Genomic DNA, 17,149 nt, shown 5'->3' on the forward strand with positions numbered 1-17,149 from the left:
CATAACATTCAATCAGTAATGAGAACACACACACACACACACACACACACACACACACACACACACACACACACACACACACACACACACACACACACACACACTAACACATAGAGCGGATGTTTTTTTTATGGGATACAGGAAGTTTGTCATCTGTGTAATGAGGAAACAGGAATTCCTGAGGTCAAAATATCCTTCTTGCATTGTTATTTTAACTGTGAGGCAATGCCGCAGCCCTGATATCATACTGGGAGTTCTAGCCCTTCAAGCCTCAGGTGGTCATATCTCAGTGTTATTAAAGTAAGTCATATTTATTCTATCCCATAAACTAAGCCTATCAATATTTATGTTATCATGCTGCTGCAAGTCTCTGCTATCATAAAACACTAGACAGCTGCAGTGGTGACATTAACCTGCTGCTCCCTCTAGTGGCATATTGTGACAAGTTGAGGCTACTGAACCGTGTCTATAAATACAAAGTAGCAGGATATTGATTAACACTAAAAACACAGTGTAACATAAATCACCATAAACCAACATTTCCACCAACAAAACACATGAGCTCTTTAAATGCAGCAAGGGTGCCACTGAATAAAATGGGTTTTACAATGCATTTGACATTGTAAGGACAATTATTTTCTTTCTACTTTTAAGATAATCTCCTTTTTAATCGTATTTGCATCCTAATTAAAAGCTAAATCCTTCAAGGTGCAAATCTAAGTGTAGTTACATGAGATTGTATTCTGTACATTTTTCTAATACTTTGAAAACACTCTACTCTACCACTTGTTTACTTCATATCAAAACCCTTCAAAAAAGGCTTTCAAATGGTGTGAATATGAAGTTTTCTATGTTGTAGCGGTCAGTCGTACTGATAATCTAAGTAAATACAAAAAAATACATACGTTTTTATTTAATACACTTATTTGTTCAACGGTTTTTCAATAACAGTGTTAATATTGTTGTTATATAGAGCAGGGAAATCATATTTTATTTAACACTGCAGTGGGAATAATGTCAAAAGCTTTAAAAAGTCAGTGGTTCTGCATTTCTGTAACACACACCTGTGCTTCAGTTGTTGAACTCAATTTCCCAGAATCCTTTGTGGAAAACAGGATGATGACGTATTTTTGCTACGTGTCAGGAAACTGTAAGCAAACATGGCGGCGACACAGGGAGATGTTGATGAGCTCTTCGACGTGAAAAATGCCTATTATATCGGCAGTTATCAACAATGTATTAACGAGGCTCAGAAAGTGAAGGTAAGTGTCTAATATGGCATCAGTTACATATTTTAAAATAAACTGTTTTGTCCGTTATTTACTGTTATTGCTCTGACTAAAAGCTGTCAACGGATTTGAGCTACAATGCTAACATGCTAGCTCATACTTCTCTTTAAAATACTGCCTGTGTTTTTCTTTCAAGCCGTCAACACCAGAGAAGGAGGTTGAAAGGGACATGTTTTTGTACAGAGCATACATTGCCCAGGTGAAGTCATTTTCTTGCGTAGAATTAGTATTATATGTCACACAGAGCTCAGTCTCTTGTTGTTAGCTACTTCACATGCATTGCTGTCAGTTATTTTGCATATAAAAAGACACTGCTAATCTTCACTTGTTTGTGCTATTACAGAGGAAGTATGCTGTAGTCCTGGATGACATCAAGGCCAACTCTCCACCTGAGCTCCAGGCTGTCAAGATGTTTGCAGAGTATCGGTCCAGTGAAAGCAAAAGGTAACAGCATGCATTTTAATGTTAGGTCCACATGACCCGGGCAGGGGACTACACTTGTTGTGTTGACAGAAACTCAATATATTCATGCAATTTTTTTTGAAAGTGAAAAGCTTTCAATTAGTATCAAAATTAGACCCAGCATCAACTACAACACTAATGCAGGTCCTCTTGAATGCACAGTTTTTGTGCAGGGGGAGAACAGTGCCTTCATACAGAGACTTCAATAATGAAACAATGTTTTTTTTTGTATCGTCTCAAATATCCATCAGAAACATATTCTCCACTCTGTACTGAAACCTTGATGTAAGCTTCATCTAAGGATTATTTTCATTGTCGATATATCTGCCGGTTCTTTACTTCGTTAATCTGTTCGATAAAAAAACGTCAGAAAATGATGAAAAATGTCCATCCTAGTTTTGATAAAGCAAATAAGTGCCTTTTAAATGTCTTGATTTGCCCGGCATTCTGTTTTATATCACTTCAAATAAACTACTTTAATCATTACAGGGTTCTTGTGGATCTTTAACATGTCATCCCTTAAAAATACCTTTAAATTAATTGAAGAAACAATGTCTCAATTATTAACAGCATTTCTTGAATCAATCTTTCAAAAGTCTTAAATGTTAAGATGTGCAAAGTTGCATGTTTATGAATCTTTTTGTGACGTTGCTTTACAACATTCAAAAAAAGTATATACTGTATCCCCAAAATACTGATAATGATCCATTTGAGTTTAAATTCCTTATTTTTACGTCTTGAAGGGATGCTATTGTTGCCGATCTAGACAAGAACATGGCGAAGAGCGTGGATGCTGCCAACACCACCTTCCTCCTCATGGCCGCCTCCATCTACTTCCATGAGATGAACTGTGACGCCGCTCTCAGGACTCTGCACCAAGGAGAAAGCCTTGAGTGGTAGGAAGGGATCAAGACTTTTCTGTTAAAAAGTGTCAGAAAGATGTTGTTCAAGAGGGTTTTGGCTACCTAGTTTTCTCCCAGTTTCACACTAGATGGTAGGGATGCTCCGATCGATCGGCCGCTGATCGATATCGGCCAATACTCACTCTCTGCCGATCGATCGGTGCTCTCTAAAAATGCCGATCGCATGACGTAAAATGGTGACGTAAAATACATGACACTTTTCTCTGTGCGCGGCAAAACAAGCTCGCCAAAATGGCTTCACCGGTCTGGCAGTATTTTAAGTGTCCGAAAAGGACAATGAAATAGCGGTATGCAGCGTGTGTGAAGCAGAAATCCTGCAGCTCCGCCCGCTGTGACGGACCGGTGAGCGAAACACACACTCAGAGTTAGACATAACACACTTTTTTTTTTTTATCTACCTCTGGAACAAGCTAAACTAGTTATAAATATATTTATTCTTCACTGTCGGGTCACTTATTACTGGATCAGTGAGCTGCATGAGATACTGACAGGCTGTCGAGAGAGAGAGGAAAAGAGTGTGTGAGAGAGAGAGTGTGATTAAAATAGCCCAATTTCTTTTACAATAAATAAACATTGAATGTGTTTAATTAAATAGTAAAGGGGTTTAACGTTAGTGGCAGGTTGTGTGTGAGAGAGAATAAATAAATAAGACAGCCCAATATTTATTTATTTCGCAACTTTCCGCATATTTCGTAATTTCACCGCATCAAATCACATAAAACCCCGCATGTTTGATTGCATAATCAAGGATTTTAGCCCGCGTTTTTCTGGAGGGTCTAACTTTAAATGGAAGATCCCCATAGGCCCCGCCCACTCGATCGGATCGGCGATCGGTATTGGCCGATACTGATTCCAGCGATCGGCCCCAAAATTAGCGATCGGAGCCTCCCTACTAGATGGTTTTGAGGGTCGAAAGACAAATGCCTGAAACTGACCTGAACATGTGTTTATTTTTCAGCATGGCCATGACCATTCAGGTGTTGCTGAGTCTGGACCGTCTGGACCTGGCAAGGTATGGCAAACACATCAACAGTGACATTGCGTACACAAAAGTATATACTGCCTCTTTGAATGTTCCTCTAACAGTGTTCCTGTAATCATTTTATTATGAAACTTGCATGCTTCATTCACAGCATTGACATTTCGAATTCTGGATCATAGATCATATAACTTGAAATCAAATGCGTGATCAATATGTCATCATGATCTTACGCCCTGATAAGATGAGCCTCCTGTCTACATGCATTTCATTTCAAAACAAGCCAGTTTAATTCATTAAAAAAGTTGAATTTGTAATAACCAGGTTTCTTACGGTCATTAAAAACCTGGAAAAGTCATGGAAATTCAAAATGCTAATTCCAGGCCCTGGAAAAGTTTTGGAAAACAATATTTTTCCTAACATTTTGGAAAAGTCATGGAAATGTAACTAAAGTTGCATCAAATATCATTTATATTTTATCTAATCGCCGAAATAGTAATACTATAATGATAATTAATACTGTATAGTAATGAAAATGGCATTTAACTGACGAGGTGTTTTGCTGGTGAGAGATTTTAGTAGAAGCTAGTAAGCCTATTATTTGATTTGTTTTAGAGGCACAACATGTTTCATATGCAGACCTTATCTTCCTGTTCCATGTTAAAATAAACCATTTTCAGTGGAACCGCTGAGTCATTTTTTTGGTCATGGAAAATGAGGTAACGGTCATGGAGAAGTCATTGAAAGTCATTGGTGAAAAAGTGTATGAATCCTGAATAAAGGCTAACTCATCCACTCCATTTATTCATTTTATTCAAAATGAGTATTTTGTTCAACGATTTAAGCATTTTCTAGGAGGTTGCCGACATTTGAATGTAAAAAAAAAGAGAGATTTGTTATAACGCTAAATAACTCACTTTATTTGGTTGTCATTGACAGGAAGGAGCTGAAGAAGATGCAGGAGCAGGATGAAGATGCTACTCTCACCCAGATCGCCACAGCCTGGGTTAACATCGCTGTGGTGAGGACGCCACTCACCTACATCTGTTTAACATAATCACCATACATATATTACATTTTTGAAGTCTCCTTTCCCTTTTCATCTCCTTGTAAGCATCTGAGTGGTATTTGTTATTGACTGAAGCTGCAATCATGTTTGAAATAGTCAGCATGCAGGGTAACGTGAAGGAGCTGTTGGTGCAGTACGAAGCCAAACAAAGCAGAACTGTGCTCCATTTAATTCGCTCAGTTTTAACATGAATAATCTTCAACTTAAAGGGGGGGTAGGTAAGTTTGAGAAACCGGCTCGAGAAACACTTTTTGTTATATTCCATGGAATGCTCTTAACATCCCAATAGCAATGAATACATTAAATGCTTTGACAAAACATCCATACAAAATATCATCTGTGGAAGCCGTGGCGCTGTAAAAAGCACGACCAATCATCCCGGCTAAAATAACTGGATGGCCTACCTGCCTGTCAGCCTTCCATCTGTGCACAAACTTATCTCGTGCCCTCATTGGTCATGTGCGCGTTCGTGTGTGTTGGAGGAGGGGCTCTGTGAGGAAGTGGCAGATTTCTTCCGGTAGTGTATTTTCAAATTCTAGCGCACTCCAGCTGGTTTCTCCAAAATTACCTACCCCACCTTTAAGTGCTCTTGACACCATAAAAACACAGGAGGATAGATTATTATTATTACAGAATCCTGCAAATACATTACTTCCAATAATCCAAACCATTGTAAATGCTAAATCAGGGTGTCCGCGGGGTCTTAAAAAGTATTACAAGTTGATGAATCAATTTAGCGAAAATGAAGGCTATTAAAAGTATTAAACGGCATTTTCCAAGGTGTTACATTTTGTAGCTTGTGTTCAATAAGTATATAAATGGTCCAAAGAGGTTGTGTTCTACAGTCTGCCTGAATGTAATCATGGCGTAGGTGTGTAGTGTGATTCTGTGTAGTTTATTGATGGCATCCCGTTGGGTTTGACGTCATCTGAACAGGACATCGCACGCTCACTGCTTGATAGCGCGAAGGTCCGTTTACGCCGGTTGTTAAACAACATCGTTATGGGGAAATGCAAGTCTGCGTCCAAATGGTTGGAAGATAAGGAGGAAGGACAATCAATACTGTATATAGTCAATGTGAGGTAAAGTGTGTCACCAAGGTAACCGGTTAGAACTCCAAGTGGAGATGAGGTCTTAGAATGTATGGAAAGGGTCTTAAAAAAGGTCTTGAAAGGAATTACATTTGACTTCAGGATTCCTGCATATACCCTGGACATAAATGCGACTTTCTGTGGTCGTGATATTGACTGTGAGTTCGTTACAACACTTTTGAAACAAAGAAAGAAAACAGCAGCTCTTTTTTGAAACAATTTTGATCTGCCCTACATTTGACTGAATTATTGTGCTTGTGGTTTTCAGGGTGGAGAGAAGCTGCAGGATGCCTACTACATTTTCCAGGAGATGTCAGACAAGTACTCGACCACTCTGCTGCTCCTGAACGGGCAGGCGGCTTGCTACATGGCTCAGAACAAGTGGGAGGAGGCGGAGGGAGTCCTGCAGGAGGGGCTGGACAAAGTAAGAGGAACAGATATCAGTTTTTTCAAGGTTTCAAGGCTTCTATTGTCATTCGTAGATAGCTACAGTGTAGTTATGTCTAGGGGTCGACCGATTATCGAGGCCGATATTCCGCATTTATATATTCCGGCGGGTAGCGTCTCGCAGCGGAGAAACTGACGCATTGGGCCGACTGTGACGGCTGCTAGTGGAGCCTCGCAGCAACTCTGCTTTCTGCACCACAATCTGGTGCTGCTGAATTGGGACTACTAAATGAGTGAGACTCAAATATCAGAAGTTCAGAACAAGTTTTAGTAGTTTTATTTATTTACTTCATTTACTTTACTCAGGGTCACAGAGAGGAAACCCGTTTTAAGATGTTGAAAAGTTCATTAAACATAAAAAGGCATTTTCTGATTTTACTACAAATGTATATCGGTTCCAAATATCGGTTATCGGTCTCCTTGATTAATAATAATCGGTATCGGCCTTGAAAAAGCCATATCGGTCGATCCCTAGTTATGTCGATGCAAATCTTAGGTCCCAGGCTCCTCCAACATGCAACACAATAAAACAGATAAAATAGTGCATGTAAATAGAAATTAAAACATATAAAATAGAAATAGTTCAATCAGTCTACAAGTAATTGGAATATGATATGTCGGATACATAATTAGTAAGTTGCAAACAGGTGAATGTTACGGATGTTCTAGTTCAGGTTGTTCTTCTGACATACTTGGCATGGTGTACAAACATGCAGAGTTCATTCAGCTAAAGCTCTGCGGATGGTTTCTGAGGCTAGTATTACACGTGTGTCCTTCATAATGAAATCTTTAATGAATCTGTTCTGTGGATAATTCCCTCACCAACATAATGTGAGAAGTGAACCGCTCCCTTTGTAACAGCAGATGGCACCACAAACACATTGACTGAAGCTCAACCACAGCAACGGTTGGTTTCATCAGTGCATTCAAGACAACCACACGTTCACTCTGTAGTAGTTTTGTTTTTTGAAGTTTGTCATTTTTCATACTTGCTACTATAATTATTAAATAAGAGCTGCTTTGTCTCGCCTTTGAAGATATTGTAGCTCTCTTTCCAAAAGCATGTCAGATCAGTTTTTATTATTATGTTCTGAAAGTTGTTTATGCTCTGTTATGTTGAATCACAACTTTATTCAGACGCTGAGATGGCTTGAAACAACAGCTGCAATAATCACTGGAGCAATTTGTTAGACAGAAAATATATTGATAATCAATTAAATGTTGAGGTAATGTTTCATACACAATTGGCAGTAAATCTCATCAAGCTTCTCAAATATGCTGTTTCCCAACTTTACCCTCATATAATAATTGTAAATGAACTTTGAAGCCTTATATCATAATTTGGTTTTGCAAAACAAGACATTTAAAGGTATCAAATTGGGTTTTTAGGAACCAGGATGGACATTTTTCACAAATGTGTTAAATTACAATTAATGTATTAATTAGGGATGCTCCGATCAATATCGGCCGATACTCACTCTCTGCCGCTCGATCGGTGCTCTCTAAAAATGCCGATCGCGATAGCCGATCACATGACGTAAAATACATGACACTTTGAGAGAGAGAGAGAGAGAGAGAGAGAGAGAGAGAGAGAGAGAGAGAGAGAGAGAGAGAGAGAGAGAGAGAGAGAGAGGAGATAGAGAGATAGAGAGCGATCTAGAGAGAGAGAGGCTATCGCTCTCTACGATGCTCTCGCTCTCTCTCTATCTCTCTCTCTATCTGCTCTCTCTACTATATCGTCGGATATCCTCGCAGACTCTCCGTCTTTCTCTCGCTTCTCTATCTCTATCTCTGCTCTCTCTCTCTCTCTCTTGCATCGGTACTCTCTTTCCTATCTCTCTACCTCTCTATCTCTCTCTCTCATATCTCTCCTCTCTCTCTCTCTGCTTCCTTCCTTGCCCAGTCACCGTCACCTCTGCACACCTGAAGATATTCCATAATCGGTTTTCTTCATATTTTTTATGTATTTTTCATTGTTTGTTCAGAACTAAATTGTCCAAGACATCCCACAATTGAATTTAATATTCATTTGACATGTTAACTATATCGTAAAGCGCTTCATGGGAGTAATTGTGGGATGATACATTTTCAAAGTATCACGATATGTATCGGTTGAGTATCGGTATCGTTCATCGGTATCGTAAAAAAGTCAACGATATGCATCCCTAAACTTGAATAATGTACTTCATTTGAATGTAATAATGATGTTGGTTGTTGTTTGTGGAAGCACCAGTGAACGAGCCCCATTAACATCACTTTAAATGGAAGATCCCCATAGGCCCCGCCCACTCGATCGGATCGGCCGATACTGATTCCGGCGATCGGCCCCAAAATTGGCGATCAGAGCATCCCTAGTATTATTAGAACAATAATTAGCAGATTCATCCTTATTGAAAATATATTAGTTTCTGCCCTACTTAAATCTAAATCCACTCAAATGTAGATTTTCACAACTGTCGAGCTCATCTGAATCTCCCTTTGTCGCTTTGTTAAAATGTTACAAAGTGGTGGTTATCCATTGATGTATTCTGAAGCCAAACAAACAATCATAACATCCAGTAGACTCAGAAACAATGAGGGGCAAAGGGTGAAATTGCCCCCAAATTAAAGTTATTAGCCCTATAAAACACAATAAAGCTACACACGATCCACCTCTAGGAATTAAACTGAAACTGGTATTGGAAAAACCCCGCTATCTGCTTTAGCTGTGATAAAAGACATTACAGTCATTGGGAAGAAACGTGCTCTATACACGGTATATCTCTCGTTCCCTGCCTTGTCTCCACTGTTCCTCCTGTCGTCCTGAGTGCTACGGGAGGTCTGACTCTCACTTTGTGTTTCTCTCTTCCTCTTTAGGACAGCAGTCACCCTGAGACGTTGATCAACCTCATCGTGCTGACTCAGCACCTGGGCAAAGCTCCCGAGGTGAGACTTTGGACCGAAAGCTTTTAATCGCTGCAACTGCCGTCAGTTTAGTATTTTTCCTTCAGGCTAACAGACAGACAGATAGTTGGAAGTAGCTAAGTACATGTGCTCAAGTACTGCCTTTAAGTATACGTTTGAAATACTTATTGTCATGAGTATTTCAGTTGTATACTGCTTTGTACTTCTACTCCACTACATTTTGGAAGCTGATATTGTACGTTTGAATTCATTACATTTATCAGACAGCTTTAAATTACTTCACAGATTCAGATGATTAGTTAATGCAACATTTAAATCAACTCATGAGCATACATATGACCAGAGCTGGAAGAAGGAATCATATCTTGTACTTAAGTGAAAGTAGAAATACCACAGTGTACAGTAGGTATACTCAAAAGTATTAGCATCAAAATATACTTAAAGTACCGAAAGTAAAAGTACTCGTTATGCAGATTGGCCCATTTTTTATTATTATATATAATCTGTTTTGATTTTAATTATCGATGCATTTATCTCAGCTGGTAAAGGTGGAGCTAGTAGCTTGTGTATTTTACTCCAGGTGAAACCAAAATCTTATTTAAGTGTTATTTATATAATTTATCCAAATCTGTAAAGTAACTAAAGGTATTGAATAAATGTAATGGAGTAAAAGTACACTATTAACCTCTGAATTGTAGTGGGGTGGAAGTAATAGGTTGCAACAAATAATAATAAGTATAGTACAAGTACCTCAAAATTGTCCTTGAGTAAATGTACTTAGTGACTTTACTCCACTGCATGTAATTAAAGGTTAAGATCGGGCTTCAGTCATTAAGACTAGCTCCACCGTTACCAGCTGTGATGAACACGTTAATGCATCAGTCATCATAAAGCAGTTATGTAATTTAAATGACTCCTGAAGAAGACCATAAAACACAATCAGTACTTTTACTTTAGATACTTAAGGTTTGTTTTTATGTCAATTCAATGTAACTTCTACTTTAGTAAAGTTCTGAGTACTTCTTCACACACTGGTTCACAGAGGACATGAAATATCTCCACTCTGCTCAGAGTGCAGCATGCTTCTCTCAGCCTTTTGTGTGTGTGTTCTCTGATTGAAGCGCGCAGAAAGCATTCAACCAAAGCGTTTTCTTGATTGTCTCCCTATCACGAAAAAGTGTCATCGAGGCGTTTCCTCAGGTTTAGGGCTGTGTGCTTTGACACCCTGGAACTCAGAGTTCATAAGATAAAGCCTCAGATTATCTGTCCTACGTTTGATGGACTTGATAGTAATGCAATACAAAGCTGACCATTGCCTCAAAGCCACCATTACAAGGGTTGATAACCGCTGATTAGCACATCTCACTCAAGGTTACTCACTCAAGGTTACTCACTCAAGGTTACTCACTCAAGGTTACTCACTCAAGGCTGCTTCTTGGAAGACAAAGTGCCAAATCCTCAGGTACAGTGTAGGGCTGAACGATTACAAAAAAAGTATTCTTCTTGTGTGTCAGTCATCCACACCAATCAGAAGTGCTGTGCTCCACATGTACCAGCCATTGTTAACCAATCAGAAGTGGCCCATGATAGAAGGTGATTGACAGCAGGGCTCTCGACTAACTTTTTTCCCCATCCTCCCGGAACCGTCCGAAATACAATCTAAGCCGTCCCGAAATTAATGTGGACCGTCGTTATCATTAGTTAAAATCATTCAAAGTGACTTTTAACATAAATAAAACATACAAATCATTAGATGATAATTCATCAACCTTTTTATTTGAGTAAATCATTCAATCACATAAACAAAGGCCAAATATATTTAAACAAACACACACACGAGACAATTACTCTAATATTGAATCCAATCAAGTCCCATCCAATTAACAAAACAATCCAACACTCTGTCCTGAAGACAGAACCCAGAGTAACCCCTAACCAGGATGACAGTCTGTCAGGAGACCTTTACAAACGGCCCCGCCCCCTCGCACACAGACGGGAGAGAGAGATCTCGTCTGGATTGGAAATCTCGAAAATACATCATAGACGCATGTTGTAGTCTTATTGCATATTAGAAACGGAGTTGGTGAAACTAAAACTGCGATATAATGTGTATGTAGCAATAATACATATGATATATATTTTTTAAATGTCTCCAGTACCGATAAAAAGTCCGATAACGTCGGAGCTTAACGTTACCACTGTCTTTAATAATTCTGGCCCGGGGATCGGTACCCATCCCTACATGGGGAGAGGCAGCATATTGCTAAGGACTGAATACGATGGAGGGTTCTCTTCCTTATTACCCATAGGGGATGAAGAGGAGTAAGTAAATAAAGAGGCCGGCGCTCCAGGGTCTGGTTCTGCTGTGCGTTTTTGTGATTAACGGTAAAACATTTCAGAATTCCTCCACGGGATGCCATTGTACATCACTCAACCCGTGAAATACACACACTCAGGTGTGTGTGTGTGTGTGTGTGTGTGTGTGTGTGTGTGTGTGTGTGTGTGTGTGTGTGTGTGTGTGTGTGTGTGTGTGTGTGTGTGTGTGTGTGTGTGTGTGTGTGTGTGTGGGTGTGTGTGTGTGTGTGTGTGTGTGTGTGTGTGTGTGTGTGTGTGTGTGTGTGTGGTGTGTGTGTGTGTGTGTGTGTGTGTGTGTGTGTGTGTGTGTGTGTGTGTGTGTGTGTGTGTGTGTGTGTGTGTGTGTGTGTGTGTGTGTGTGTGTGTGTGTGTGTGTGTGTGTGTGTGTGTTTCGCGGGTTTCTAAATGTTTTTTGCGTGTGTGTTTATGTTGACAATGAGGTTTAATAACTGTGCTACACAAAACGTGCAGTCGGTTTCATTTTCATCGCCGTTTGTAGTAGAGTTAGCAGGGTATTTTTATTTTAACTCTCATCCCAAATTCGTCCCAAAATTATTTTCTATCCTCCCCGACACTATTTTTTTCGACGACGGGACGTCCTTAAGCTCGAGCCCTGATAGACAGATTGATCCAATCACCTGCCAAGTGCTTTTGAAAGTGCCTGCCCTTTCCACATGGCTTCCAATGGAGCTTTAGATGGTTTGGTGAAACAAAGCATCCTAGTCAGGTTAGTAATGCTCCATCACATGTTTCTATTACAGGGTGAGTCTTAAACTGAAGCTCGACTTTAAAGCAACCCAACGGAAGTTTCATGTAAGTTTAGTTCTTTCACTCGTAGCTCGGGCTGCGGGGGCGCTAGAGACGGGAGCACGTTGGTACGACCTTCTTAGCCGGAGATATGGCCGCATTTTACAATAAAGTTCCGTTGACAAATATCTCGAATCGCAATATCTGTCAGAAAAATCGCAATTACATTATTTGCCTAAATCATGCAGCCCTAGTACAGTAGTAGAGAAACATCTTTTAAATGGCCTTTCCTTTCCAAATATAATCAAAGTGATGTTAGATATTAAATAATAGATGTTCAAATATTGTTAGTGGTTTTAATCAGCTGCTCCTTTCTCTCTGAATGTTTTGTTTTCGGTTCCCTCACGCTATCATCATTACTCAAACCGGGTCTAGAGAAAAGCCATTTATACTGTACAAATATCAACAGTATTTCATTATTTAAGTACCTGGCCTGACGACACACATAGACAAACCCACAAAGGGCTTCAGATTTGGAATATAACCGGAGCTCACCTGCTGCAAACTAGGGCTGTGCGATTATGGCAAAAATCATAATCACGATTATTTGGGTCAATAATTGATATCACGATTATTTTGACGATTATTCATTGACCATTTATTGAACTTTAAATCAAATAATATTTTACCAATAAACATGATCAACAAATATGTTGGAGCACACTTCCAAAACCATACTAAACATATATTAATATGATAAATACAAATAAATTAGACCAAAATAAATTAAATCCAATATGTTGCAGTGAACTGTCACAACCTACTGAACACTCCTTAACATATAGCCAACATGTTGGTAAAACATATTCATTATTCCACTCAGTTAAACGTTGAAGGCTGGCCAACCGTCATGGTCCAGAGGTAACAGGAAATAAATGTTGAACTACAATTTAAGACCAAATAAAAATGTTAGGCCACCATGGCAAATGCTGGTAGGGCTGCTCATGTCATCTCTTAAAGATGCTTTGCAAGAAACACCAGGCTGTTTACATGGTCTGGTTTCAGAGATGAGCGCAGGCAGGTGACAATATCGCCACCTGTACTGAAGACCCTCAGCCACGCCCCGACACATGGGGTGACGCCGGCCAATCACAAAGCTTTGATGCGTTCAAGTGCATTATTCTGGCACAGGAAGATTATGTTACAGGACATTAACGATAAAACAGAATATTGTTGTTCTATTTTTTAGACACATCTCGCGATCGACTGATGGGCACCCCTGGGCTAGACCATAGGTCTGTTGTGGTGGCAAAGTAGTCAGCTGAAGCCGCATCTCTCTCAACTTCCCCACGGCATTTGTCATATAGCGCAGGCAGCGCAGACCTGCTGAAATAATACCGAGACGGCATCGCGTAACGCTTGTCCAACGTGTTGACAAGTTGCTTAAAGCCCTGGTTGCTAACAGTGCTAACTGGGCACATATCTTTAGCGATGTGGAATGTAATGGCAAAGTACTTGCAAATAGTGGAAATAGTTTTACCCTTCTTTGTAACGAGTTGCTGCTCTTGTTCTGACATCTTCGCTCGCGCTGAACACTCACAACACATGTCACTCCCACGTGGCCGAGTGGGCTTTTAGGGAGGGGCGAAAGCGCACCCAGCAAAATAATCGTATTTTGTCAATTATGCTGTTTTCATAATCGTCGCAAGTCATAATCGTAATCGCGATTAAAATTCGATTAATTGCACAGCCCTACTGCAAACCATTACAAAGAGCACAGACAACCAAACAAATCAAGACGTGTCATGAGAAAACACAAACATCTGCCTAGGACAATGTTGCATCCACATGCTGCTAAGATTTGTCTCATTGGGAATGTATTCTTCTGACATTGGGGAGCTATGAGCTTTACATCGTAATGTGGAAACAACATGGATTCTACAGAGAACATGTACTGTATTTTATTGTTCCAAGCATTACAACAACAACAGCATTTCAGAGTTATTCCGACTTAAGGGTGAAGGGTAGTGTGAATGTAAATATTCACACTAAGAAACACATTTTTCCAATTATTTTAACACCACACGTCACGTGTCAATTTAGAATAGAATATGGAGGGATGAACCCCTCTTTAATGGTCACACATGCAGAGCACACAGCACACACGGCGAAATATGTTCTCTGCATTTAACCCATCCTAGTACCAGGAGTCTGGTACTAGGAGCAGAGGGCAGCTATTGTACAGCGCCCGGGGAGCAATGGGAGTGGGGGGGGGAAGGGGGGTGTCCAGTGCCTTGCTCAAGGGCACCACGGCAGGGCAGGAGGTGAACTGGGACCTCTCCAAGTAGCAGTCCACACTCCATATTTAGGTCTGGTCGGGGACTTGAACCGGCGACCCTGCGGCTCGCAGTCCAAGCCCCTACTGACTGAGCCACTGCCGTATCAGCCTAAAAATGTAATGGAATATACCTTGGCCAATACCACACCATTCAACCAAGTTTTAGGAAAATTAGGCCATGAGTTTTTTTTGTAGTCCTGCTGAAAAAATATGAACTCAGCCGAAACATGCCCTCGTTAGCAGAGGTAACAAAAGTTGCCTTACATTTGGCAGAAAACTGTGTTTTGACTGTTTTTATGTGGTTTCTTTGCACCTTATCTTAATGCTTTTTGTTTTCATCGAGCACTTTGAATTGGCCTGGGTTGAAATGGGCTGTACAAACACTCTTCCCTTTCCTGCCCTTGCCTTTACAGATCTGAAAAACATGTTTTTAGGACACTGTGTTGACACTAAGCTCTTCCTAGTCACATTCTGACTCTTGCCTCATCTGTTCCCCTCTCCACTCAGGTAACTAACCGGTACCTCTCTCAGCTGAAGGATGCCCACAGAGCCCATCCATTCCTGAAAGACTACTTAGCCAAGGTAACTTGATTGCATCTTTAATTGTTGTTAAATACTTTTCATTGTGAGGGAGGACTCTGACTTGAGGGCAGGGCTATTTAGGTTCACCAGATCGACACACACTTGTTGATAAGCCGTCATAACCTTTACTCTCTATTTCATTACCTTTGAGTGTTGGGCAGGAAGTGTCCTTGGAGCAATGAGAGCATTCAACTCTGGGTTTTAGCCTTTGTCACAGTGAGTTGTAATAACAGGGGTGCAGTAGTCTAGATCAGTGGTTCCCAAACTTTTTGTGCCCAAGGCACACCAAAGGACAAGTACAAATCTCAAGGCACACCTATTGTGCAGAAATATAAATATTTTTGCCGACTTACAAGTTAGTGAGATACATGTGCCTGTCGGGGCGCGCAGCATTTTTTAATCCTTGGTGGCACTGAGGAGGGCCACTCGCAAGTCCTGTTCAACAGAGAGCCGTGACCTCCTGTTGTTCTTCATGTAAACCAGAGTAGAGAACGCCAACTCCAGAGATGGGGTCGTTATATATTACATATTACTTTTTTTTAAAAAGTACTATATTACACTACTTCGTTACTATCTACATAAAGTAACTCGTTACTTTACTCGCCGAGCACGTACGAACTGCGCATGCGTGAGTGGCAATAACTTTCCTTACCAGCAGGCGGCGGTAGTGTGTATTTGTCATTCAAAACAGGCAACAACCGGAAAACAGAGAAGAAGAACAGACTCCGTGATATAAACAAAAAAGCATGTGTTCTTTGCAGGTGTGTGTTGAGGTTTGACCACGTGGTGTTTCCAGCAGTGGATAACAGCTTCTGGCCTGGACACAGTTTGCACCTCACCGTACATTCCTGTCTATTCTTCGGACGAACTCAAAGTAATGGGCATACCTCCACCCCTCGAAAGTTATCGCTGACTCAGCATGAAATGCAGCACTGCACGTTGAGATGTGGACGCGCAGATTACGTACATATAAACCTACAAAGTACTGATATAGTAAATTCAAAAATAATTATTTTTGTGTAGTTGTATATTGCAATAATAACGTATGGTTGTCACAAAATCCCACGGCACACCCGGACTTGCCTCACGGCACACCAGTGTGCCGCGGCACACCGTTTGAGAAACACTGCTCTAGATCAGTGTTTCTCAAACTTTTTCATACCAAGGACACTTAACCAATAAAAAAACACTCGCGGACCACCTAACTCCACAAATATCCAAAAACACATCGGTTTTCTAGAACAGATTACAAATCGCCTGAAAATGGTACAAACAGGCGGCTACATGTGTGACGAAGGTGTTGCGCGGGGCTATATCATGCAATCGAAAGTGAAACTTAAGCTCGCTCCATTGCGGAGATATTCCCGCGAGAGTGCGGAAAACTTACATTTATTCATTTATTTCAAATGTGAAATGTTACCAATATACTCACGGACCACTAGGGGGCGCTCACGGACCACCAGTGGTCCGCGGACCACACTTTGAGAAGCACTGGTCTAGATGCACAGGTCATACAGCATTACAAAACAAATCCTGTGATGCACAGCTGCTCTGAGGTTTCCTCTGGTGTTGAATTGTTTTTCCATCTTTGTTTCCCTGCAGGAGAATGAGTTTGACAGACTAGTGATGCAGTTCGCTCCCAGCGTTACAGCATAAGACATCTGCTTTTCCCCGAGACCCCTCTCCACAGTATATCACCATGAAGTTCCCTTTATAACTTGTGTTTGTTTTGATATTTTTACATGTCAAATTAAAGCTGTAGCTGCATATTTAAACCACAACAGAAGTCCTAATTCCCCCTGGCTGTAGATGCAACGACTCTTCTTATTCATTTGAATTTCTCTCATTGAAATCAACATCTCTTTAATTGTAAGCATTCCATTTAAATCATAATAAATGTTTAATGACATGCATTGTATTTGAAGTGTGGATTTAGTTTAGTAAGATTTGTTAAATATTGACA

At 40.4% G+C, this 17,149-nt stretch overlaps 1 protein-coding gene across 1 annotated transcript; it reads left to right on the top strand.

The window, feature by feature from the left end:
* The first annotated feature begins 1,115 nt into the window (after positions 1 to 1,115).
* On the top strand, positions 1,116 to 17,099 carry cope (COPI coat complex subunit epsilon). The gene is made up of 10 exons (XM_034199045.1): positions 1,116 to 1,262; positions 1,426 to 1,488; positions 1,633 to 1,733; positions 2,495 to 2,647; positions 3,633 to 3,686; positions 4,593 to 4,674; positions 6,082 to 6,237; positions 9,117 to 9,185; positions 15,112 to 15,186; positions 16,789 to 17,099. The coding sequence occupies exons 1-10, from the start codon at positions 1,161 to 1,163 to the stop codon at positions 16,840 to 16,842; spliced, it is 909 nt and encodes a 302-aa protein (XP_034054936.1). The 5' UTR covers positions 1,116 to 1,160; the 3' UTR covers positions 16,843 to 17,099.
* The last annotated feature ends 50 nt before the right edge of the window (positions 17,100 to 17,149 follow it).

Source organism: Gymnodraco acuticeps, unplaced genomic scaffold (assembly GCF_902827175.1).
Source record: "Gymnodraco acuticeps unplaced genomic scaffold, fGymAcu1.1, whole genome shotgun sequence".
Taxonomy (NCBI): domain Eukaryota; kingdom Metazoa; phylum Chordata; class Actinopteri; order Perciformes; family Bathydraconidae; genus Gymnodraco; species Gymnodraco acuticeps.